This window comes from Delphinapterus leucas, chromosome 3 (genome assembly GCF_059928025.1).
Source record: "Delphinapterus leucas isolate spDelLeu-1000000601 "Yukka" chromosome 3, BTC_Dleu_Yukka2, whole genome shotgun sequence".
Classification (NCBI taxonomy): Eukaryota; Metazoa; Chordata; class Mammalia; order Artiodactyla; family Monodontidae; genus Delphinapterus; species Delphinapterus leucas.
In genome coordinates, this window is record NC_143131.1 from 42,038,430 (window position 1) to 42,065,440 (window position 27,011).

At 38.6% G+C, this 27,011-nt stretch overlaps 1 protein-coding gene across 1 annotated transcript in view; it reads left to right on the forward strand.

The window, feature by feature from the left end:
- Positions 1-27,011, forward strand: part of ITGA2 (integrin subunit alpha 2) — a 107,414-nt gene that overhangs the window by 61,565 nt on the left and 18,838 nt on the right. Inside the window, exons 8-23 of the mRNA XM_022597700.3 lie at positions 1,135-1,285; positions 1,581-1,746; positions 3,651-3,727; positions 5,995-6,133; positions 7,243-7,388; positions 8,976-9,119; positions 11,410-11,613; positions 12,780-12,916; positions 14,315-14,454; positions 17,776-17,927; positions 20,331-20,441; positions 21,033-21,115; positions 22,976-23,117; positions 24,456-24,548; positions 25,528-25,604; positions 25,691-25,774. Coding sequence (XP_022453408.1) covers positions 1,135-1,285; positions 1,581-1,746; positions 3,651-3,727; positions 5,995-6,133; positions 7,243-7,388; positions 8,976-9,119; positions 11,410-11,613; positions 12,780-12,916; positions 14,315-14,454; positions 17,776-17,927; positions 20,331-20,441; positions 21,033-21,115; positions 22,976-23,117; positions 24,456-24,548; positions 25,528-25,604; positions 25,691-25,774 — 2,046 coding nt within the window. The remainder of the gene's footprint in view (positions 1-1,134; positions 1,286-1,580; positions 1,747-3,650; positions 3,728-5,994; positions 6,134-7,242; positions 7,389-8,975; positions 9,120-11,409; positions 11,614-12,779; positions 12,917-14,314; positions 14,455-17,775; positions 17,928-20,330; positions 20,442-21,032; positions 21,116-22,975; positions 23,118-24,455; positions 24,549-25,527; positions 25,605-25,690; positions 25,775-27,011) is intronic.

Consider the following 27,011-nt stretch of genomic DNA (forward strand, 5'->3'; position numbering starts at 1 on the left):
TGCATTGGCAGGTGGATTCTTAACCACTGCGCCACCAGGGAAGGCCTAAATTGGTGGAATTTTTGAAGAGCAATTTAGTATTTTATTTATCAGAATTTGAAATGTGTAAATACTTTGTCTAAATAATTTCTCTGCTAAGATTTTATCCTACTGACACATTCGAAAAAGTATGCCAAGATAGATACACAAGGACATTCATTATAGCATTATTTGTAAAACTCAAAATGCCCTAAATGCATAATAATGGGAATTGGTTAAATAAACTATGGTTCCTCAAAATAATGAAATATTATGTAGCCATTAAAAAAGGAGAAGTCTAAACTAGTGGTTACCAGTGGTGGGGGAGGGGCAACATAAGGGTGAAGGACTGGGAGGCACAAACTACTGGGTGTAAGATGGGCTCAAGGATGTACACCGTGGGGAATAGAGCCAATATTTTGTAATAACTGTAAATGGAAATTAACCTTTAAAAATTGTATAGAAATAAAATCAGAAAATCAAAATCAAAGACAAAGAGGAGAGTCTCCATCAAAATGAAAAACAGCTGCAGAGAATATGTTCCCATTTTTATAGAAGTTTAAGGAGTAACTTTTGCATATATTTCTCTAGATGAAACATTTTCTAGAAGGAAACATAAACTGATAATAATGATTACCTTTGGAATAGTGGCTTGGTGTGAAATTTTTGTTTTACACCTTTCCAAACGCTTTGGATTTCTTTTACCACGTATATTTGTTACTTTTTAAAACACAATTTACTGTTGAAAAAAATAAATGCAGATCCAATGAGTAATATTTATGACAGGAATGAATATCTTTACCCTGTTGATTAGTTTTGATGAGTTTAATCTTATTAGCAGAAGATAATTCTAAGGATTCCTGATGTAAATACACACACACCCACACACCATGGAAACCATGGAAGTTATTTTTAATGCCAAGCAAGATTTATATTTTTATATGTTTCTCTACAAGCTACGAATAGAACGTAGTTCAGAAGTCACCAGCACTGACAGAGAAATTCTAAGTCACAGTAGGTTATGCTCAAAGAAGTCAGTTTCATATTTATATTTCTAACCAGAGGTCCACGTGTTTAGTTTATTTTTTGATTGAGTTTTTCTTTTACCTGCCACAGAGATTCTGCTTATTCAGCAGCTGCTGGTGGACGACCAGGTGCTACCAAAGTCATGGTGGTTGTAACTGATGGTGAATCCCATGATGGTTCAATGTTGAAAGCCGTAATTGATCAATGTAACGATGACAATATACTGAGGTTTGGCATAGCAGTAAGTGGCTTTTCTTTTTACTTGTCTTTCAGTTGATGGGTAAATATTCCTTTATAACATCACTTCTGAAGACTGCACTTTCTTATTGGCTGTTCATAGCTTAATATAAAAGAATATTTTTACTCTACCTCTGCTTCTTGCTGATTTGCAGTCCTGTCAATGAAGAGGATATGGAAGTGTTACTTGATTTACTTCTCTAGAGGGCCTATTGTGTTCAGAAATAGCCTAGAAAATACGAATAGGAAAATTGAAGTACAACACTAATGGCCTTCTCCCCTCTTCCTCTATTTTCAAGGTTCTTGGGTACTTAAACAGAAATGCCCTTGATACTAAAAATTTAATAAAAGAAATTAAAGCAATTGCCAGTATTCCAACAGAAAGATACTTTTTCAATGTTTCTGATGAAGCAGCTCTACTAGAAAAGGCTGGGACATTAGGAGAACAAATTTTCAGCATTGAAGGTAAATGAACTCCTTCTTTCCAGAATTTTTTTCAAATTTTTTTCAAGAAAACAAACTGATGTTTACCAGGTTGTAAGGGGGTGGGGAGGGATAAATTGGGAGATTGGGATTGACATATATACACTACTATACAGTATATAAAATAGATAACTAATAAGGACCTACTGTACAGCACAGGGAACTCTACTCAATACTCTGTAATGGCCTATATGGGAAAAGAATCTAAAAAAGAGTGGATATATGTATATGTATAACTGACTCACTTTGCTTTATACCTGAAACTAACACAATATTGTAAATCAACTATACTCTAATAAAAATTAAAAATAAAATAATATGTTCTTCAAAAACCTTAAAAAAAGAGTTCTTTATTACCATGCTTGTTCTATTAATGTTAACTTATATACCTTATATAAAGAGAACTCCTAAATAGCATCAGTAAGAAAAATAGACAAAGAATGATGAGTAAGTAGTTTATAAAAGATAAAATACAAATGGCCAATAAACATAAGAAAATATTCCCAATTTTAGTAATTATTTTAAAGTATAAATGAAATCAATGTTACTTTGTGTCTAAAAGATAAAGATTAGTAATGTTTAATCTTGGAGAGATTATGGGGAAGCAAAAAAGCTCATACACTATAAGATTATAAACTGTATAACCTTTTGGGGTGGCAACTTAGTAATATCTATTATAATCGTAAATAGTAATACCTTTCCATATTGTAAACAGTTTTTGTAATCATAAAAAATGTTACCTTTTTACACTGTTACATAATTTCTGAAATTCTTGAATTTGTTTGCAACAAACATGTCTACTTTTAAAATTAGAAAAATACAGTGAAGATTTTTAATAGTTCAGATTTTGAGGAAACATTTTACTTACCAGATCTACAATAATTTACTTCTATGGCCTTGGAAGGTCTAGTCTCTATAGAAATATCATGTGTTCAAGAGCTCACTATAAGCAGGACTAGAACACAATTCCCAGTTGGTAAAAAGTCCCACATGACCCAAATCCTGGTTCCTGATGGTTAACCCAAATAACTGTCATATTTTATTGAGCACCTACTATGATCAAGTACTGCTTCAGAAGCTGGATCCAAGGGGATTGTGTAAATTAAGTATTAATCCCTATAGTCAGATCTTTATCTCCTGATTATCCACTGGAAGGGTCTATCTAAAAACTTTTATTCTTCTCTACATTAATGTGGCAGTCCAGAAATTTAGCTTCCTTTTTGCGAAGATTAGTGAAATGTAACCGCTTTGGCTACATGTATGGAAAATGAGTTCTAATTGAGTCTTATGGTGCTAGTGTCAGAGGCAAGCACATATGTAGAACTTGGACCAACTTCCCAATTGGTAAAATTCCTACTCAGTCTTGAATCCTAGTTCTTGAAGCCTAATCCAAATATCTCTCAGCACAGTCTTCACTACAGAGCAATTGCCTGGCTCCTCCAACTGCATCTGAGATATATGTGCATTTATTACTACAAATATTTAAAAGCTAAAAATTCAGTTAGATTCTTAGCAAGTAATGATAATGTTTTTTAAAAAGATAATCATGTCAGTTTTCATCTTACCTCATCCCCTATGCTGAGTGTTCTCTGGTATCAGAAATTTCATAAGTATGCCGACAAATACATTAATGCATGATCAAGATTAATGCCAACTTCAGACACTACCTCAGAAGCATTATGGATTTCTACATCTGTTAGAACACTTCCTTAGAGACTCCTCTCTCTCAGAATCTGCCAGCTCTATATTTTTGAGTGGACATCAGAACACTGTGTGTGTGTGTGTGTGTGTGTGTGTGCGTGCGTGTGTGTGCGCGTGTGCACATCTGTTTGAAAATTTTATTTAAGACTGATAGCAGTGATATGATTTTTGAAACTGTTTCCTAGGTACTGTTCAAGGAGGAGACAACTTTCAAATGGAAATGTCACAAGTGGGATTCAGCGCGGATTACTCTCCTCAAAATGTGTGTATATCAGATAACATTTGCCTTAATACTTCTGGGTGCAGTAACCCCATACTAAAGTGGGAAAAACAGCCATCTAGTGATCAGCAGTTCTCATTTCTAGTCACAGTCATTTAGCTTCTTTGCTCTGCTGGCTTATCATCTGAAAAACAGAGGTTAATAATGCCTTCCCTTCCGTATTTCACAGGGATATTTTTATGGGAAAAAAAATGATAATATACAAGAAAGCTTTTGAGTGCTCCAGGGAACAGGCACTATATTAATTAAAGGTATTTTCATTGCAGGAATTTTCTTTATATCAATTAACTACTGGAAAAATTTGTTAAAAACACACACTCTTGTCATCACTGTTGTTGAATTCTGAGTTGCCGGCGTATCTTTTTTCTAAGAGCAGAGACAGAAAAAAATAGTTGAAAAAGTAAGGAGTTAGGAAAAGAGTGAGATGGGACATCTTCTTAGCTCAGGGAAGTCCATTCTTTCTTAGAAACATCCATCTCGCAGGCCTCTGATTCTAATTCTACTCAGGATATGAGTGCAGTAGTAATAATAGTAAAAGAGGCAAAGAGGTGACACTGGGAAATGCTCGGGGAACAGTATGAACTCAGAGGATTTGATTGGCAGAATAAAGGACCAGGATCACCTTATTTCTCTCCATAATAAAAGGTGTGCTAACCTTTTCTGGATCACCAATTGTTGGAGATTAAAGTTATGGGTCTTTCCCTCAGGAAAAATCTAAGTGAACCCACACAGAGAGAATTTTTCACACAATATCTTGAGGTTTTGTACACTCCCTGAAGCCCCTTCCTGCACCCAGATTCAGAGTCCTGGATTTATGACAAATCATTCACATAATTTCATGGTCTCTTATCCTCAAAATGGGACACATTATTTCCCTGTTTGCTATTTTTTTAATGGCTTTGTATTTTTCATTCCAAAATCATATCTTGATAAACCATAATGGAAAAGAAAATGAAAAAGAATGTATGTATAACCATATCACTTTGCTGTACAGTAGAAATTAATTCAACATTGTAAATACTTCGATAAAATAAGTTTTAAAAAATTAACAAAAAACCCCCCAAATCGTATCTTTGATGTTTTCTAAGATCTAAGATCAAAAACTTAAAAATAAGAAGTCCCATCCTGACCAACCCTACCTTCTGGGGTGACTTGTACCTTCGAATATTCAGATTGGGTTTTGAGTCAATCCCGGTGGCCGGTCCTCTTTGGCCCCTCCCCACTGGTGCTGACCAAGGGCAGTTTCTTCTCATATCAAGTGTCACAGCTTCAGGTTCCTTTTGTAGCTGTGCCATATTCAAATAGATGGGATAGGATAGAGAGGATTAGAGGAACATTTGAGAAGGAGTAAAGAAGAAAGAGAAAGAAGTTGAAGACAGACCAGGTCAGAAGAGGCCCAGCAGGACAGGTCTGGGGTAGCAGCGCCCACCTCTCCTCCTCTGGCAGCAGCACTTCCTGTTTCTGGAGGATGCCTCATATCCTGAGCTCTTCTTAGGAGTATGCGAGGCTGCAGGCTCACTTCTGACTCCTTGCTAAAGGCTCACAACTGTTTGGCGTTTGCAAGCATGTGCCTTTGCATGGAATTTGAAGATGGCTGTGTGCCCCTCCTGTGCTGTGGTACGGATTTATCTTTAAAATGTGTTGTACTAAACAAAGCCCAAGGTAACACAGCCCGTGGGAAGGCTTTTTTTCCGGCACAAAATGTGTCAAAACAATTCAGAGATATATCAACACACAGTCTGTTAAAAAAGCAAAATTCAGCTGAGTGAATTTAAAGATCTAAGCAGCTTTATTTAATGATTCATGAATCAGGCAGCATCCCATCTAACCAACAGAAAGGAGCTGTAGAAAATGGAAGGCTTTTACAGGCAGAAGGGGAAACAGTTGTATTGGTTCAGGAACGGTCACCTTCCTGTAGGGGACAGAAGGGCTCTATCGGGTGGATTACCTCACTAGTGCTGACCAGGAAATTCCAAACTGACCCGTTAAGATCACATTCCTGGGAGCGGGGTGTTCGAAACTGCAATTAGGTTCGGGATTAAGTCTGGGTTTGGTGATGTGGGCTTGGCACAAGTGTTTCCATTTTGGGGCTGTTGTGTCTTCTCTTCTTAGCAATTCCTATACATTTTACGTCATCATGCTTAGTTTATTTTCTTTAAATTTAGACCATTTGTTTCAGTGTTTGGCACACACTACACTCTTAGGCTTTACAGGTGATGTTAATGCTTTCCATTTTTCAATTATTTTAGGATATTCTGGTGCTGGGTGCAGTAGGAGCTTATGACTGGAGTGGGACTGTTGTCCAGCAGACACCTCATGGACATTTGATCTTTCCTAAACAAGCCTTTGACCAAATTCTGCAAGACAGAAATCACAGTTCATATTTAGGTAAGGCCTAGCAGCCTTTGGCTCAGCAAATTTAAATCCCATCCTTTAAACTAGCGTCTTGTTGAATCTCAGGGTCAGTTCGGCAAAGTGCTTGAGCTATCCTCTAATTGTTGTATTTGTTGCACATATTTCTGTTGCCTCTTTGCCAGTCAGCCCTTAGCCCGTAACTACTTAATGAAACGCTGTGTATTTGACTCATTAATCTCTTCTGGCTGTTCCAGCAGTTGTTATTCCTGGGACATGATTGTGTTTCTCCAAAATAGAAATAGTTCCTAAGAGTCAATACGGTAAGTGGTAGTCCTATATCAATTTGGAGTTCCTAGTCTTTTTGTTCGTGTAATAAGCAGACACCAATTTCGAGCACCTACTACGGGACAGCTCCTGAGTTGGCTGTTCTATCTACATAACATTTAAGCCTTCCAACTACCCTTCTCTTTTTTTTGCGGTACGCGGGCCTCTCACTGTTGTGGCCTCTCCCGTTGCGCGGAGCACAGGCTCCGGATGTGCAGGCTCAGTGGCCATGGCTCACGGGCCCAGCCGCTCCGTGGCATGTGGGATCCCCCTGGACCGGGGCACGAACCCGCATCCCCTGCATCGGCAGGCGGACTCTCAACCACTGCGCCACCAGGGAAGCCCCAACTACCCTTTGAAGGAAATATTGTTATCTTCATTTTACCTTTGAGAGCCAAAGAGGTTAATTACTTGCCTAAAGATAAAAAACTTACTAAGTGGCAAGTCCAAAATTTGAACCTGGGACTGTCTGACTCCAAAGCTTATGTTCTTTCAACTGTGCAAATTTCCACCTTTTAAAATTCATTTTGTTATTCATTCAAGAAATATTGGTTGAGTGTCAGATTCATGAGTGGCTGATGGGGACAACCCAGAATCTAGGGCCAGCTTTATAGGGAGATGCCCTGCCTCCACTGGGCAGTGCTGGTGGCCAAGGGGCAGAAGCAGTTTATCTTAGAAAAAGGAGGATGTGCACTCAGGATCACTAGCAACTGTGCGTCACACTAACGAAGAGGACCTCTGATCATCTCTGCTAGATTCACAAGCCTATCTGGCCAAGATATTCAGTAGTACCTACTCTGTGACCCCTTCTCTCCTAGGTTACTCTGTGGCTTCAATTTCTACTGGAAAAAGTGTCCACTTCGTTGCTGGAGCTCCTCGGGCAAATTATACCGGCCAGATAGTGCTGTACAGTGTTAATGAGAGTGGCAATATCACAGTTATTCAGTCTCACAGAGGTGACCAGGTAAATCCATCGTTTAAGAAGATGAAATTAATTTCAGGGACAACAGGACAGGTGGGAAGTTAGTAGAAATGGAAACTAACATTTATTGAGTGCCTATCCTGTAGCTGGCTCTGTAATCTGTGTTTACTTGAATATTCCTTAAATCTCCACAACGGTACTGAGTTCTACCATCCCCTTTTGACAGGTTACTGAGGGTTTAACTACCTTTCTAAGGCCACATAGCTTTCATGGGGTGAAGCTGTCATTAAAGCCCAGTGATGACAGGCACCTAACCAGTGCTTTGTAGGCAAGCCCCTACAAGGAGGAATAAGGAGAAGGGAGCAGGATAGCATTATAAAGACTGAGCTGCGACACCTGGGCTTGTCGAGGTGTCCTGTGGCTTTGACATTTCTAAAAGTAAAACAACTCCCTTCTCTGCCACTTTCTTGTGATGTGTGACGGTTTGGTAGTCAGAACCTGTGACGCCGCCCAGTCATGGCCCACGAGAGCAAAGGCCAGCTGATAGATTCCTGTTTCCTTGTGACGTAGTTTTGACTCATGGACTTAGCACATATTTGAAATGAGCATCACTGAACTCTAACAGCCAACAGAAAATTTTCTTCCTTAAATCAGAGAAACCGACTATCCACAGATTTCCCTTCTCTGGGATTAAATCTGATCCACTGTCTCTATGGACTTTCCAGGAGTAAGAAGATCTGAGTCTTTGACTTCCTTGACCACAAACCAGCTATGGTCACATACTTTTCCCTCCTCTTTAATATTTTAAAGAAGGGTGCTTTTATTTTGAGAAAAGTAATGCAAGTGTTATGGAAGGAATCATTTCTGATTCATTTCTGAAGCCTCAAGAGGCATTCACGTAGGCATACGTTGAACCTTGGTTGGATGGAATGATGATCATTCAGATTCCCAGCCTCTCATTTCCTTTTATCAGCAACTAGTTCTCCAGCCCAATCTATCTGGGAACTACTCCACTGTCCCAGATCATGCCATGGACGCTTACGTCGCTCGTGCTTTCCCACTCCACTCCATCTAGCAACTTCCTTGCCATCTTCTAAGATGCAATTCAAATAATACTTAATCTTTCTAAGCCTTTCTGACTTCTGTGCACTCTGATCACACAGCATTTGCTACTTGCCTCTATTATCATATATTTTACCACGGAAGCACAATTATTTGCTCCGCCTCCCTCTTCCCCTCCTGCCTTTGTGTACAACCTCTCACAAAGTCTCTAAGTGTTGCTTAAATGTGGTCTTTTACCCACCAGCATCAGAAGCACCTGGAGTGCTTACTTAAAATACTGTTTTCTTGATCACCCCATGGACATGGTATCAGAATCTCTGGAAATGGGTCTCAGGAATCTGTATTTTACAGATACTTTTTTGGTGATTTTTGTGCACCCTGAGGTCTAAGAACCAAATGTTAGCTTGTGATACAACCGGAGAGAAGGGGCTATGTTATCCATCTTTAGGTACCTAGCACCTTACAGGCGGCGAATGCTCGATTTTTGCTTGTTGAGTGAGCACACAGAAGTTCAGTGTAATACTAGGAGTATAGGAACCCTAAGGCCGATATGCTTTATTACTCCAGATTGGCTCCTATTTTGGTAGTGTGCTGTGTGCAGTCGATGTGGACAAAGACACCATTACAGATGTGCTCTTGGTAGGTGCGCCAATGTACATGAATGACCTAAAGAAAGAGGAAGGAAGAGTCTACCTGTTTACTATCACAAAGGTAAAAAAGAAAAAATTATTAAACTGACTTTGTTTGATTTGCTTTAGTATTGGTAGATAAAAGTTAATCTACATTCTTGCAGAGTTAAGAAAATTTATTATTGAATGATAATTTTCATATAGAGTGTGGTTTATTTATTGATAAATTTATTTATTTGGGGCTGTGTTGGTTGCTGCTCACGGGCTTTCTCTAGTTGCGGCGAGCGGGGGCTGCTCTTCGTTGCGGTGCACAGGCTTCTCATTATGGTGGCTTCTCTTCTTTCGGAGCATGGGCTCTAGGTGTGTGGGCTTCAGTAGCTGCAGCATGTGGGCTCAGTAGTTGTGGCTCACAGGCTTTAGAGCGCAGGCTCAGTAGTTGTGGCGCACGGGCTTGGTTGCTCTGAGGCATGTGGGATCTTCCCGGGCCAGGGATCGAACCTGTGCCCCTGCATTGGCAGGTGGATTCTTAATCGCTGAGCCACCAGGAAGTCCTAGAGTATGGTTTATATTTCATCATTTTGAGGATGTCACCATTAAGTTATAGTGTTAAAAATCACATTGATAATCATAACTTAGAGCTTAACGTATAGTGCCCTGCCGTTTTCCACGAGGTCATATTCTCTTTACAAATAAAGCCATTACAAATGTACATTGTTTTTTGAAATACATACACACACACACACACGTGCACAAATATCTGTGTATTTCCCAAGTATCTCATTCAATTATTCTTCTTTGCTATAAAGGTATATCAATAACAGGGCAAAGCTACCTTGTTAATATTTTACAGTGGTAAGTACAAATTTTACCAGGCACTTTAGAAACCTCCATATATTCCTGGATGCTTTCTACAGTGGTTTGTCAGGAAATTCCATTGCTTAGTGTAACATTTAGGTATATATCCAAGTCTTGGAAATTCCAGTCCTTGCACATAAAACTAAGCATACTCTAACATGGAAAAGCCCAGTTTTTCCAACTTGCAGACTGAACTCTCTAAACCCATGCACATAAGTATAGAGAACTTAGTGAAACCTGAAAGAAAACCAAAATTAAAGGCACAGGTTGACACAGAAAATTAGGTGACCAGATACAGAAAGGATGGAAAAAGAGAAGCTAATATTAATATAGTAAATATTATATTTATCTGTTGTGATAGTTTGTCCTACCTTATTTATTTAAATTAATGTAAGAGCCCTTTATCAGAAGCAGTTAAAACAATTTTAAAGCATATAAAGAATGTGCAATTGAGTATTTAATAAGGGAAGAGCATATCTACTAGTTTGGAAATTTAACAAATCCCCAGTTTCTTAAATGTTTCTTGCTAGTCAGTCTGAATTATCATTAATTGTTGAAGTTGAGAAGATCTTCCAGTATTTTACCAGACTTAGCAACAAATTGATTTCCATAAGGTTATTATAGAGGAGAAGGAATCAACACTGACCCAGTTTCATGGGTGAGAAGCATTGCTTTCTTATGAAGTCATGAAATATTTCCATTCTTGATTTCAAAATCTGAAGAAAAAAAACCACACGACTGTGTCTTTCACAAGAAAATGTCTTTTCTTTGGCAGAATTATTCAGTGTGTCTTATAATGGGATATTAACAACCTCATTTTTCACTTTCTATGCCATTATAATTATGCCTCTGTTGTTCAGTAGTTTTTAAACAAAGGACTAAATTAAGATACTGTGTTTTATTTTGTCTCTACCTTAATTTTACTGAAGAGATTAGTAGATTTTTACCAGAAACTTTTTAAATCAAAAAATTTGGAAACAGATGAGTGAGGATTCTAATATTAAGGGGGAAAAAAGACAAAGAAATGGACACTTTTATGTAGGTTGTGCAGCCACAGTAAAGAGAGTTGCTTCCTTTCACCTTGGTTTATGAGCAGATTGATTGCCTATGACCTTACTTGCTAAAAAAATATTTTGTATGTCTCATCATAAATAGAGAATTTTGAATTCTAGGTTTAAAATCCTATCCATTTTTAACAGTTTGCAAATTGGTTTGGGCATCATTTGCTGTGAATTTTAATTATAAAAATTGTAAGTTTTTCTCTTTTTTTAATTGAAGTATAGTTGATTTACAATGTCATGTTAGTTTCAGTTCAGCACAGTGATTCAGTTATACATATATAAACAGATATAGATATATTCTTTTTCAGATGCTTTTCCCTTTTAGGTTATTACAAAATATTGAGTATAATTCCCTGTGCCATACAGTAGGTCCTTGCTGGTTATCTATTTTATATATAGTAGTGTGTATATGTTAACGTAAGGTTTGCTTTAATTGTCCCCTTTCCCCTTTGCAAGGGCGTTTTGAATTGGCACCAATTTCTGGAAGGCCCCGAGGGTGTTGAAAATGCTCGGTTTGGTTCAGCGATTGCAGCTCTTTCAGACATCAATATGGATGGCTTTAATGATGTGATCGTTGGCTCACCTTTGGAAAATCAGAACTCTGGAGCTGTGTACATCTACAATGGTCGTGAGGGCACCATTCGCCTGAGGTATTCCCAGGTAATCCAGTTTCGTGGTGATTATTTACATGTGAGTATCATTCCTTTAGAGCTAGAGAGTCTCATGTGGACCATCCAGTCCACCCCTCTTGTTTTATAGCTTCATGCACTCATTCATCAGAACCTCTGCTGTGTGTCAAGCGCTAAGTCTCTGGGAAAGCTGTAAAGTACCGGACAGACAAAACTGTGCTCTTTGTAGATCTTCCATTCTTGTGGAGGAGACAGGGGAAAAATGAGATAAATAAGATAAAATAATCCAGATAATAATAAATGATAAGGAACTTAAAAAAACTAAAATAGGGAATAAATTTTCAGGGCTGGGAGATATCAGGTGTTTGAGTGGGTGACCAAGAAAGCCTCACTGAGAAGGCAGCTTTTGAATAAAGACCTGAAGGAAATGAGCTAGGAGAAGAATCAGGACCCAAACTTGCATCAACTCCTTCCCAGTCCACTGATCTTTCACTGCTTTGTTATTTTATGTGAGAGATTCATGCTATTTCTTTGATGAAAATGTGGCTGCAAGAATGATAGTCAGATAAGATGTGATTGAAAAATCAGTGGAATTCTGTGGAGAATAAAACAACCTGAGAAACGGCCATGTAAAGAACGTACCAAATACTGTATGCTAACACATATATATGGAATCTAAAAAAATGGTTCTGAAGAACCTAGGGGCAGGACAGGAATAAAGACACAGAAGTAGAGAATGGACTTGAGGACATGGGGAGGGGGAAGGGTAAGCTGGGACAAAGTGAGAGAGTGGCATGGACATATATACGCTACCAAACGTAAAATAGATAGCTAGTGGGAAGCAGCCGCATAGCACAGGGAGATCAGCTCAGTGCTTTGTGACCGCCTAGAGGGGTGGGATAGGGAGGGTGGGTGGGAGGGAGATGCAAGAGGGAAGGGATATGGGGATATATGGGTACATATAGCTGATTCACTTTGTTATAAAGCACAAACATACACAACATTGTAAAGCAATTATACTCCAATAAAGATGTTAAAAATAAGTAAATAGATAAATAAAATTTAAAGGTATGATTATTCTTGTAGTCTAAAGTATAAAATTAAAAAAAAAAGAACATACCAGGGCAATGTAGATGCTGCCTTTTTTCTGTTTCAGTCGTCATGCACTATAATTTCATCTCAAACTTGCTCTTTTAGAAAATCTTGGGGTCTGATGGAGCCTTTAGGAGCCACCTCCAGTACTTTGGGAGATCCCTGGATGGCTATGGAGATTTAAATGGGGATTCCATCACTGATGTGTCTGTTGGTGCCTTTGGACAGGTCATTCAGCTCTGGTGAGTCAGTGAGAGGCAGACACAAATTAGCTACCGAACAAATGGGCTGCTAAGTAGAGCAGATTGCTGTGCCGGTATTATTGAAATGTCACATGCGTTATATAAGACTCTAAGACATTTATATGTCATAGTTTGCATAGAGGAAGGAATATGTTTTTCCCAGTGGGAGGAAAAAAATATTTGCTTAACATTAGAATCAAGTTTCTCTTCTCTATATAGTGAGCAGAAAAAGTACATTGAAAAGACAAAGATCTTGAAATGGTATTCAGGATATTTCTGATTATTATCTTCCAAATAGCCTTACCTCAGCTTGCAGAAAAGAATTCTCATGAGAATGCTCTAAAAATACTGAACACTGAGACCACACAAGTAAAGTGCAACTGCTCATGTGGTTAAAAGGTATCTTTTACAATTATTGGTCATAAACAAGAAGCCATTATTTAGGTTTAGCTGACCTCTCGTTGACCTCAGGAGGAGTTGAAGAGCATGTGGGGAACAATAAGGGATTCAAGGTTCATGTGAGTCAAGGACAAAAATAAATACATTGGGCTGGCGAAGGACTGGAATCAAAAAGAAATAGAGAATTTGATCAAGAGTCCCCAAGAAAATATAGTTCAGTTATCCATTCATGTCTGCTGAAAAATGTGCTTTTTTAAATGTCCAAATACGTCAAGAACAGAAAAAAAAAATTACCTATTGAGTAAATTACATTGAGTTCAATGAAGCTATTTACAGTATCTCACTTGTGCTTTTAAAGGATGAAATGCATTGTTTTCAGTGCAGCATTGGTTTTTTTTTGGCTCCGCTGTGCGCGGCATGTGGGATCTTAGTTCCCCAACCAGGGATCGAACCCATGTCCCCTGCAGTGGAAGTACAGACTCTTAACCACCAGACCACCAGGGAAGTCCCTTAGTGCATCATTTTAATGAAAACTTCATGTGGAAAAAATAAAACTCAAGACTAATATTTAAGACTTTGAAAAAAAGAAAATATATTTACTGAATAAAATCAGTTAAAATCAGTTAAAAGTAGCATTAAAATAATACAAGGTATGATTACACATAATTATATGGCTGATTTGTAAACAATTTTGTAAGAAATCATACCTTTCAGTGAGCATCACCCTGTAGCCACCTTGGTTGGCCTCATGCTTGGTAGGCTATATACTTACTATATTATGACATTCCCTTTTTAGATAGTCCATGGTGGCCAAACTTTTCTTTGAAGGTGAATTTGATTCTTCTAAAAAGTCAAGACACATGGAGTCAAATCAATTTATTGAGGGGATCAGTTAAGCTAGGTTAATGCCATTTTTTGGTCACATTCCTATAAGGTGCTAAGACTGGTTTTTCTGGGTAACTTCCTGAGAATAACTTTTTTAACATTTATGTCTTTCAGGTCACAGAGTATTGCTGATGTATCTGTAGTTGCTTCATTCACACCAGAAAAAATCACTTTGCTCAACAAGAACGCTGAGATAAACCTTAAACTCTGTTTCAGCGCCAAGTTTAGACCCGCTAAGCAAAACAATCAAGTGGGTGAGTAAACCTGAAATAATCTATACAACAGATAGGTTTGCTTATAGAGTTTTAGTCCTGAACATAACCCATACTTTGGATTTGGAAACCGAAAGAAGTAAGGGTCTTGCAGACATTTGAATTGCCACATATTTGAGGTGCCTGAGAACGGTTAATTCGGCGTGGAAGGTTTGTTTAGACCTTCGTCCGTCGTCTCTAGAACGTAACATTCTGCTGCTGAGGGTCATAATTTCAATGACATGATCATAGGCTCTCCCAGTCGTCCTTTAAGTCTCTCTTACCCACACCTTCCTAACTGAAAACCATGGGCACGCACGGATGACACTGAGCTCAAGCCCGTATTAAATGAGCACACTGTGTGTTGGCTTTGCCATGATCTCGACAGAGTGTGTTCAGTACAAGGATCAAATATTCCTATTCTTAAAAATTTAATAAGCATGAAATAATGAGAAAGTATAAAACAATATATAATTTGTGCCCAGTGTTTTACATTTTCTAAATAATCCGAAGAAGTGAGTGAAAGTCTGAAGCATGTCCTGTCAGCAGGAGAGAGTAGGGAAGGCTGTGTGCAGATGTCAGCAGAAGCTGTTGTTCTCTCTCCCTGGATGGGTCCAGTCATCTTCCAGGGCCTGGCTGAGGTCCCACAAGTTCTCTGACGTCTTTCTAACCACTGCATCTCACCTCCATCTCTCCTGCTCCAATTGTCTCAGCTCCCTCAATACGTAGCCATTGATTTAGCACTTGATCCAACACTACCTTCTTTCCTTTGCTACTGTTTCATGGGTCCTAATCCCCCTTCATCAGATTTTGGCTCTAAAATTTAGAAACCCGTAGTTCCTACAGCTATTTCATTAAGTGGTGAACAAATAAACTAGTTTAAAGGGTAAAAACATAAGAGGTAGGTTATTTGTCACGATTCATACCAAGAAATAAGTAGCTTACGAACACAAAAAGTTAGATTCACATCTTGGCACGCTTTCCATATTTCCTACTTTTCATATTCATCTGGCATTTTTCCTTTCAGGTGTTCAAACACTGACCCAACTCTGAGTAGCACATCTCACAGACCTGCCTTGTAGCACGTCCATCTCAGTAGCCGTGATAGTTGAGTCAAAAACCATGACTGTATAAACATGAAGTGGCTAGATGGAACGTAGAGCATGGTGATTTTCATTAACAATACTGTATTGTATATTTGAAAGTTGCTGAGAGAGTTTAAAAGTTCTCGCCACACACACAAAAATTGTAACTGTTTTAAGTGATGGGTATGTTAACTCACTTTATTGTGGTAATTATTTTGCAATATATAAAATCGCTATGTTGTATACCTTAAACTTACACAATGTTATATGTCAATGATATTTCAATGAATCTGGGGGAATAAAACATTAAATATAAAAGATTAATTTGGAAAATCTATTAGTTGGCAGAAATGACTGGTAGGTCACCTCTCCTGGCCCTGAAGCATGGATTTGTCTCATGTATCTTCCTCCCAATTTTTTGTTTGTTTGTCTTTGTTTTTGTTTTTGCGGTACGAGGGCCTCTCACTGTTGTGGCCTCTCCCGTTGCGGAGCACAGGCTCCGGACGCGCAGGCTCAGCGGCCACGGCTCACGGACCCAGCCGCTCCGCGGCATGGGGGATCTTCCCGGACCGGGGCACGAACCCGTGTCCCCTGCATCGGCAGGCGGACTCTCAACCACTGCGCCACCAGGGAAGCCCTTCCTCCCAATTTTCGACTGTACTTCACCTCTTCTGTTGCCACACACTCAAAAAGGGCGTTCTGCTTTGAGAATTTCATTCCCTTCCACTTACTGTCTAGGGTCTCCTGCTACTGGGCATCTTTCCCTTTGAATCCTTCTTCTTAATGCCTTAGGTCCACACAGTCATGGTCATTTGTCACTTAATCACCTGGCAATAATACTATGTCAGACAGGAATCCCAGCTCTGTGACTTTGAAAAGTGAATTTATAAAGCATATGGCTTCTATTATTTATTGCATCAGGTGCACACTCCAGTTTAAAGCTAACAACATTAAAAGGATTATTATATTGCCTATATGACTATGTATCATTTTTACCAAGCTGTTGGAAAAAAAATAAAACAGTATAATTACCACACCTACTAACTTTGTCCTAGCCACAGTCACTTCCCCAGCATAACTTGTCCTTTGCTTTATTTTCACCATTTATTTTTAGTTCTTGATTCCTTTGTATTTTATCTTTGTTAACCTCATTAAGTCATCGGAGCAAGAAAAATTATACATCACTTCTAACAGATATTTGAAAGGTAACGCATAGAATGCTTTTGGAAGTATATTCAACCTTTAAAATAGTGGAGGTAATAAGACAGAGTACTCCCAAATAAGGCATTTGATGCTATTAATAGTATCAGATCTTCTCTCTCGGTTTTGGACATGTAGCCAGCAGACTTTATTGAAGGTTCTGATAGTTTGGACATTGGCTACTGACATCAATTTTTATCACATTTCTCATTTCCATTTCCCTAGGTTAGTAGTATTAACTCTGTTTGATAGGTGAGGAAATGGAGGTTCAAAGAGGTTAAGCAAATTGCCTAACGCTTGTAAATGGTGGGATTAGGATTCAAAGCATCCGTCTGATTCAAAACTTGTTACTGCAGTGTTACATGCCTTCCCCCAAGTAAGCATCTAGAATATGCCAGGCACTATACATGTCCCCTTAGAGTATCTAACTTCATCCTCAAATAACAGTGAATCCTCAAAACTGCATAGAAACAGCAGGAACATGGGATCTGATTTCAAAATTACCCAAACTTTATTTCTGACCATGCCCTAGCTGTATGAACTGAGGTGAATTATTTTGAAAAATAGGATAATATTCTGCTCATAATCTGAAAAATAGGATAATAATATCCACGTTCCAGGTTTATTGTAAAACTTGTATAAGATAACATGTAAGAATGTGTTCAATTGTAGGCACTCAACAGTTCCTTTCCTTTTCACGTCACCACTTTATGGACAACGAAACCGGTATTTGAGGAAGTAATTTGACCAACTTCATTCAGTAGATTTCCTGGGGGCGAATCTACTTTTCCTTCCACTGCATCAAGCCATGTTTCTTTGAATCACATTTCTTTGCATCCACAGTCACATATTGACACATCATACCAGAGCTAGAATTACAAATATCATAGGCCATCCATGGTTCACAGGCCATCAACAGAAAGACTGGTTTTTGTTTTCTTGAAGTCAAAGACTTTACCCAGTAAGACACGATAAAACAGGGTTGCTTTTTCCTTAGAAGTTTATTTGTAATAACATCTCTTTATGACTTTTATTATAGCCATTGTATATAACATCACAATTGATGCAGACCAATATTCACCCAGAGTAACCTCCAGGGGATTATTTAAAGAAAATAATGAAAGGTGCTTGCAGAAGACCATGATAGTAAATCAAGCACAGAGTTGCTCTGAGTACATCATCCACATACAGGTGAGGCCTCAGTCATCCCTTTCATCTCATTTCTTCTTAAAGACTAATGAATGGCGAAAGCCTAAAATGGAAGCTTATGAGTTAGATAAATGCTTGTTCTTCTAGTTAATGCTTTTCTTATCTATGAACAGGAGTGTATTTCCTTTATACTAGTATATACGGTCACATTCTATTATTGTGTAAGTTAGTTGCATTAAATTTTATTTGGGATTGCAAGTAAAAGGGCTGAAAATAAGATTCTTAAAGAAATCAAGGACAGTGCTTTCTTAAATGTTTAACAGGAAGAACTTTTAGCTGACAATAAATTTTATTTTGACATTTTCATATGAGGAGAAATTTTATTTATTTTTAAACGACTGAAAAGGACAATTCTAATTGTCCTTTCCATTATTGGATTAAATTGATATAGGTGAAGGATGGTAGATTATGAGGTAAAAATTATTGGCTATAATCTTATGCCATAATTACTACAGTTCACATGGATTTTGAAACTCTCCCAAGTAGGAAAAGTGCTTCTCAGGAGAAAACTAAAAGAAAATCTGTTTTATAAATTACATGAATATTTCCCCCTAGAAACCATGTAATGGTATTTGAAAGTGTAATTTACTCAGGAAACTTTTTTTTTTTTTTTTTTTTTTTGCGGTACACGGGCCTCTCACTGTTGTGGCCTCTCCTGTTGCTGAGCACAGGCTCCAGACGCGCAGGCTCAGCGGCCATGGCTCACGGGCCCAGCCGCTCCGCGGCATGTGGGATGTTCCCAGACCGGGGCACAAACCCGTGTCCCCTGCATCGGCAGGCCGACTCTCAACCACTGCGCCACCAGGGAAGCCCTAGGAAACTTTTATAAAATGGATATTCTGGATCCCCACCACCAGAAATTTTGGGTTTGAAGGTCCAAGGAATGCGTAGGTCTAAGGGGCATCCCCAAATACTTCTGATGTAGATGGATGGTACAGAGATAACATCTCAAGAAATGCTAAGTATAAGAGTTGGAAAAACAAAGTTAATGGTCGGATGGACTAAAATCAGTTGAGTTATTTATATTCAAGTTGAAGGTTTCTTCTTTGTGAAGGCCTGGACTTTTTTGTTGTTGTTAATGTGCCAATTATACAGCTTCTTTAAAGGAATAAAAGCCAGATTCCATTTTCTCTTACCCTTGTGCTAAGTGGTGGATCAAATTAAATGTGTAATCCATTGTGGGGGAATGAAGACAGCCAGGCTGTGGTGTATGTATGTATGTGTGTATATAGATAGATCTCCTGTTCTCTGACATGTATATTGGTGAAGTTTTTACGAGATGTGTGTTATTGTGGTCAGCTAAGACCACAGGTGTTCCACGTAACACACCACATTTGCTATCAATACCAAAGTCCATCCTATGTGCCAACCCTGCAGCCAGCCGAGGACACATTTCCTTGTAGTCAGGAAGCCATCGTAGTGGTCAGGCCCCTCCAAAAGGGCTCAAGATAGGAGTAAGTCCTGCCTGTGAATGAACTAAGAGATAATAAAGACACCACTTCTAGGAAAATGCAGACTTCATTTTTAGTGCTTACCATTGTACAGACATTGTTCTTTCTTGAAGAAGAATGCTAGATGGCATTTGTAACCCTGTTTTAGCATTATTTTCATTTTTCAATAGACAGGAAACCGCAAAAACCGGAAGCGGCCCAGGCCTCCTGGAACACTGCAAATCCTCCACTGTTTTTACTAAAGACAAAGAGGAAATGTCGTACTTGTAGCTGGACAGTGTTGGTTTTAATGTCTGTAGAGTGATACGTGCATCATCTTCTATGTGCAAAGAGCAGTTCAGCCACTAACAGTCAGCTAGGCCAGAAGTTGGGGAGCTTGGTTTGAAGTGTGGGAAACACTTTATCTGGTTTTGTAGACTAAAGTTAGGTTCTAAGGAAGGGAGTCCCCTTGTCCATTCCTGACAGCCAACCCTGGGCACTTCTTTCCCTTGTAGGTCCTAATATTCTCTTCCAGAGATTTGGTCAGGACACCTAAGGACTCCATAAGTCTTGGCAATAGGAATTGGAAGAACATGGCCAACAGCCCCAGAGCTTGGTAATGACTGAGGGGTCTTCTGAGCATTTAAAACTGGACCTCTCATCTAAATATTGATAATTACTTGTGTATAAATAATGAGATTACTGATGAGCTTAACTAAGAATTATTGCTTCAAATTTTTACTGAGCCCAGGTTTTTAAGTCTCTTAGAAGTGGAGAGGCTAAGAGCAGACTTAGAACAGAAGTGAAGAAGCAAGACCCTTGAAAATTCAAAACAGAGCTATTCTGCATGATTGAGAGTAGACTGTGTCCTTAATCATGAACACATTTGTGGTTGTTTTCTTGTTTTGAAGCTGCCGTGCCCTAATCAACTGACTCTGTGCATGTGTGTGTTTAGGAGCCCTCTGATGTTGTCAGCTCTCTGGATCTGTGTGTGAACATCAGTCTGGAAAACCCTGGCACTAACCCTGCCCTTGAAGCCTACTCTGAGACAGTCAAGGTCTTCAGTGTAAGTGTGGTTTGCCCTTCTTGGAATTCAGACTAGCTGACAAAGTTTCACAGTCACTGCCTTAGTGTTTGAAGGATACTTAGGACATAGCCTTTAAGTTGTTAATTTTCTAATTGAAATACAGTTACTTATATGTAAAGTTTACCAGCATGTAATTTCCATGAAGGCAGGGATTTTTGTTTTCCTTGTTCCCTGCTCTATCCCCAGCACCTTGAGCAGTGTTTGGCCCACCACAGGTGCTCAATAAATGTTTGTTGAAGAAATAAATAAAAATAAAGTGAACACCTTGTGCTCATCACCCACTTAAAAAAAATAAAATGGTACCAATACCTCTGAAATTCTCTGTATCACTCCCCACCCCATCATACCCACTTTTATCTTGTTCCCCTAAAGCAAATCATCATCTTGAATTTTGCATTTATCAATGCTTTTCTTTCTGATGTTGCTAAACATGTATATATTCCTAAAACATTGTTTAGTTCTGCATGGTTTTGAACTTTATGTAAATGGAGTAATACTATACGTGTTCTTCCACAATTTGCGTTCTTAACTCAAGAGCAAATTTCTGGGATTATTTTTCCTTTTTTGTAGATCCCTTTCTATAAAGATTGTGGTGATGATGGAGTTTGCATCTCTGATCTAGTTCTAGATGTTCAACAGCTGCCAGCAGCTCAGTAAGTTTTCCTTTAAAGTTCAGTGAAAACTGTAGAAATAAAAGACACAATAGATTACTTAATTTGGGTGAATGTTTATAGAGATTTTTTTCTATAAAAGAAACATCTATAACTCTTAAAAACCTTTAAAATCTAAATTTCAAAGTATCTAGGAATAAACTTAACCAAGGAGGTGAAAGACCTATACTCTGAAAACTATAAAACATTGATGAAGGAATCTGAAAATGATCCAAAGAAATGGAAAGATATCCTGTGCTTTTGGATTGGAAGAATTAATTTTGTTAAAATGTCCATACTGCCCGAAGCAAACTACAGATTTAATGCAATCTCTATCAAAATGCCCATGATATTTTTCACAGAACTAGAACAAATAATTCTAAAATTTATATGGAACCACAGAAGACCCCAAATTGTCAAAGCAATCTTGAGAAAAAAAACAAAGTTAGAAGTGTCTTCAGACTATGCTACAAAGCTACAGTGATTAAAAGAGCATGGTACTGGCACAAAAACACATATATAGATCATTGGAACATAATAGAGAGTCCTGAAATAAACCCATGTATTTATGATCAATTAGTCTATGACACAGGCAAGAATATACAATGGAGAAAAGACAATCCCTTCAATAAGTGGTGCTGAGAAGGCTGGACAGCTACATGTAAAAGAATAAAATTAGAACATTTTCTCACATCATATACAAAAATAAACACAAAATGGAGTAAGGACCTGAAACCATAAAACTCCTAGAAGAGTACATAGGCAGAACACTCTTTGACATAAATTGCAGCATTATTTTTTCTGTCTCTGTCTCCTAAGACAAAAGAAATAAAAGCAAAAATAAATAAATGGGATCTAATTAAATTTAAGGGCTTATGCACAGCAAAGGAAACCACTGACAAAACAAAAAGACAACCCACTGAATGGGAGAAAATATTTGTAAATGATATGACCAATAAGGGGTTAATATCCAAACTATACAAACAACTCATACAACTCAAAAAACCAAACAACTGGGGCTTCCCTGGTGGCGCAGTGGTTGAGAGTCCGCCTGCCGATGCAGGGGACACAGGTTCATGCCCCGGTCCAGGAGGATCCCACATACCGTGGAGCGGCTGGGCCTGTGGAATATTACCCAGCCATAAAAAGGATAAAGTTCTGCCTCTTGCAATAAACACAGATGGACCCAGAGCATATTATGCTTCATGAAATAAGTCAGAGAAAGACAAATACTTTATGTTCTAACTTATATAGAGAATCTAAAAAATAAAACAAACGTATATAGCAAGACAGAAATAGACTCACAGTTAAAAATAATAAACTAGTGGTTACCAGTGGGCAGAGGGAAGGAGGAAGGGGAAAGACAGAGGTAGGGGATTACGCGATACAAACTACCATGTATAAAATAGATAAGTAATAAGCATATATTGTACAGCACAGCAAAATATAGCCATTATTTTGTAATAACTTTAAATGGAGTATAATCTCTGAAAAGATTGAATTGCTATGTTGTACACCTGAAACTAATATAATATTGTAAATCAACTATACGTCAATAAAAAAATTAAATAAAAACATAAATTTCAACTTCTCTCATCCATATAGAAGTAAAACACTAAGAAATATAAAACCACTTGTATTTGGATGGTGCTTTTTTCTGCAATGTAATTAAAAGCAACAAAAAAGAAAATCCAGTAGCATTTAGTCATTCATTGTCAATATTATTTTACTATGAAGATAATTTTCTCAGTCTTCTAAATAGTAAATCTAAAGAGTTTTTTTTAATGAGTAAAGTATTTGAATACTAGCTTTTTAAAAAAAAAACTGTAATGACTTTCTTTTTCTCCTTTTTACTTTTAACAGACAACAGCCCTTCATTGTCAGCAACCAAAATAAAAGGTTAACATTTTCAGTAACACTGAAAAATAAAAAGGAAAGTGCATACAACAGTGGGATTGTTGTTGATTTTTCAGAAAATCTGTTTTTTGCTTCCTGGTCCATGCCGGTATGTGAAGGCACCCTGTGTTATTTGATCTGTTTCCTACTTGTTGTCAATTACCGTCTCCCTTATACTCAAATCTCCATGTCCTCTGTGTTTTCTGAAGAAACACCTTAACCCTGAGCATGATCAGTCCTAACTTGTGGCTCCCAACTAGTTAAACCACTTGGGAACATATCCTGGCTGTGTATCTAGACCAATTCTGCTTCACAGCTTGGGTCAGCTTTCCTTTGCCCTGACACTTGGCAGTAGTAGCCAGACTCTACCATAAACTCTCCTCAAGCCATCTGTGTGATGAGGCTTCCTCGGTGCCGCACAGATGCTGGGAGCTGCACTTGCTCTGAGAAATTAGAGTCCCACAGCTCAGCCAGAGCTTAGTAACCACAGGTCTTGCTGCTGCCAAGATGCCGCATTCCAATGAGATCAGTTAATCATGTTGACTTGATCGCTATAGCAGGAACACACTTGCCCATGAATGTCCCTCTGGTCCCTCCTCTGCCACCAAGCAGTGAAAAGGAGAGAAGGAAAAAGCTGAGATTTTCCAAATTCACTATTTGATGAAAGGATTAAAAAATAGTTTCATCCAGTTTAAAGTCAATGTGAACTTAATAGATTTAGTGTTCTAAACCTATTCTGACTTCAGTGTTTAAATTTCTTGTGCCAAATGACAACTTATTTTAAAGAGAAAAAATCCTGAGGAAAACTAAAATGATTCTTTAAATTATTTAAGGTATAAACAAAAACTGTATTTGTCTTTCTCTTGAAACTACAACTTTGAAAATATACTGAGAGAAAAGTATGCATTAAAGACAGCATTTCTAAATAGTGGATTAAAGTTATTTTGTGCTTCTAAAATATAAGAAATATGATTTATTTCTGGGTAAAATTCCAGTATTTGACCTCTCCTTTGTTTTGTTGGGTGTCCTGCTTAGCAATAAAAAATAGTATGTTAGGGGCTTCCCTGGTGGCGCAGTGGTTGAGAGTCTGCCTGCCGAAGCAGGGGACACGGGTTCGTGCCCCGGTCCGGGAAGATCCCACATGCCGCGGAGTGGCTGGGCCCGTGAGCCATGGTCACTGAGCCTGCGCGTCCGGAGCCTGTGCTCCGCAACGGGAGAGGCCACAACAGTGAGAAGCCCGCGTACTGCAAAAAAAAAATAAATAAATAAAAAAATAGTACGTTAGCCACTTGGACAATTCATATAAAATTTTCAAGTCTTGGTGTGAACCAACCTTTCTGCTGGAATTTCCAGGTGGTTTATACATCCTTCAGCATGTATGTGTGTGCGCATGCACACATACACACTTTGCATACTAATTGATCATTGTTTCCTTGGTCTCATTCAGGTTGATGGGACAGAAGTGACGTGCCAGATTGCTTCATCTCAGAAGTCTGTTACCTGCAATGTGGGCTACCCTGCTTTAAAAAGGGAACAACAGGTACACCTTGCATTTTATCTTTAAATCCATGCTGGCCCCTCCTTGCCATTGGTGTTAACCAATGAACCATCCTTATTAGGTATCGTCATTTGATAGGCACCACAAAATAACTGCCTTCATGTTTTTTTTTAATTTATATTTTTTATACAGCAGGTTCTTATTAGTTACCGATTTTATACACATCAGTATATATATGTTCATCCCAATCTCCCAATTCATCCCACCACCACCACTGCCCCGCCGTTTTCCCCCCTTGGTGTCCATACGTTTGTTCTCTACATCTGTGTCTCAGTTTCTGCCCTGCAAACCGGTTCATCTGTACCATTTTTCTAGGTTCCACATATATGCGTTAATATACAATATTTGTTTTTCTTTCTGACTTACTTCACCCTGTATGACAGTCTCTGTGTCCATCCACATCTCTTCAAATGACCCAATTTCGTTCCTTTTTATGGCTGAGTAATATTCCATTGTATATGTGTACCACATCTTCTTTATCCATTTGACTATCAATGTTGCCTGCATATTTAGAGGAAGTTTTTAAATATCTGTATGTTTTCTTTAAGATATTAATAAAAGTGGGATTTTCCCCTGTGCAGTTCATTCCCAAAGGCACATACGATATAGAAAGTTCTTTATTTCTGAACACATTGACCAACACTGGTCAAAGTGCTTTACAGAGTCATGGATATCATTTTTAACCCCTGGTAAGCAAATTTTACATCAGCACAAAGCCTTCAAATTCAGATAAGTGTAAGTGCCTGTGATGTGTTGTATATACATGTCAGGTGAATTCAGTTCTATTCTGAAGGTAAGGCAAGGTGGACAAATACATAGCTATTCTACAAATTATAAAGCTTAAGGTTTATAAAATTCAGAATCAAATGGGAGTGAGTTTACTTTTATGGGCCACTTTTTTTTCATGTTGGTCCCGGAGCACAAAGCGTCATAGATTGATGAATTTTCATTTTGTGTATAGGTGACTTTCACTATTAACTTCGACTTCAATCTTCAAACCCTTCAGAATCAGGCCTCTGTCAGTTTCCAAGCCTTAAGGTAAAACATGATGAAGTCATGAATTAATGATGGGAGGCTTTTCTAATATTTCTCTTTCAGTAATTTCCTCATGTTCCTTTCAATAGTGAAAGCTACGAGGAAAACAAGGCAGATAATTCAGTCAACTTCAAATTCTCTCTGCTGTATGATGCCGAAATTCACATAACAAGGTAGGTCAAACAGTGGGCAGCCTGTGACCATGGACATCACTCTGGCTCTTAACATATTTGGTTCATGACTGAACAAGTCCTCTATATGCTCATTCTTAACTGGGGAATTTGAATTAAAATATTTTTCCTCCTTGTCAACTAAAACAGAAGTCCAGGGACAAACTGGTGCCTAGGGGAATCTTGAGGGACTCTTTAGGTTTATTGACTAAGAGCAACACCAGAAAGACAAAGGAATAATCCTCTGTCACATGCCAAGGGAAACTCCCCCGCAGGCCCTCGGACAAGCTGTCAAAGCAGAACTCGCAGGGCCCCGAGGAGCTGCCACCACTTCCTTCTCCATGCCTGTGTCCTACTGTCCACGTGAGATCTCAAGCAATGTCCCCCACTCCCGGACGTTGAAGCCCCAAATACAAATACTGAATCTAGTTACAGAAAATTAGTTTCTGGTTGGAAAATTCCTGACATAGCAGATTAGGGGTTTCTTCCAACCAGGAGAAAATGAGGCATTTTTCAAAATGGTACTAGTTGATACCAGTTATCTTGAATTGTTCAGAGACATGTGTCTTGAGAGGTGAATAACGTATAGACACCACAGGTGCTAATAGGATCACCTTCAAGAAGGGAAGTGGGTTCATGGGCACAGACACATTGGGGCACAGCTATGCAGGTACACAGGCTGCAGGGGACACCCATTTCCGAGCCTGGGAACCAGAGTTCTCTACCTGCTGAAACACTAAGGCAGCTTCACAGCACAGATCAGTGACCCCTGGAAAACACGCAGCAGCGTATCCCCAAGGAGCCACACTTCAAAGTGTCCAGTGACCGCAGATTTCTCTAACATCACTCCAGCCCCTACAGCATGGAATATGTAGATCATCCAACAGATCCCTGAGTAAAAACAAAAAGGAAAATATGTCATTATGTCTAGAGCTAGAGACGCATGAGCGAAGATGAAAAGAATGCTTCCTTATCGAGTGAGTTGCAAACAGCAAAAGCAGAAACAAAGTATAGCCCAAGTCATCCATCCCTGAAAAATTATTCAGTAACTGCAGATTTCAAAGGGCCCTCAGCTGCTAAAATAAGTAACTGAAAACAGATGCAGCCAAAGAGATTGATAGCACCACATTACCTGATTTTTTTTCTTCCCACCTTTAATGCTTCTTTCTCATCCTAAATGCTTTTTGTTAATAGAGCCTTTTTCTAATTCCATTCTCCCACCATGGCCAATTTTTTCAGA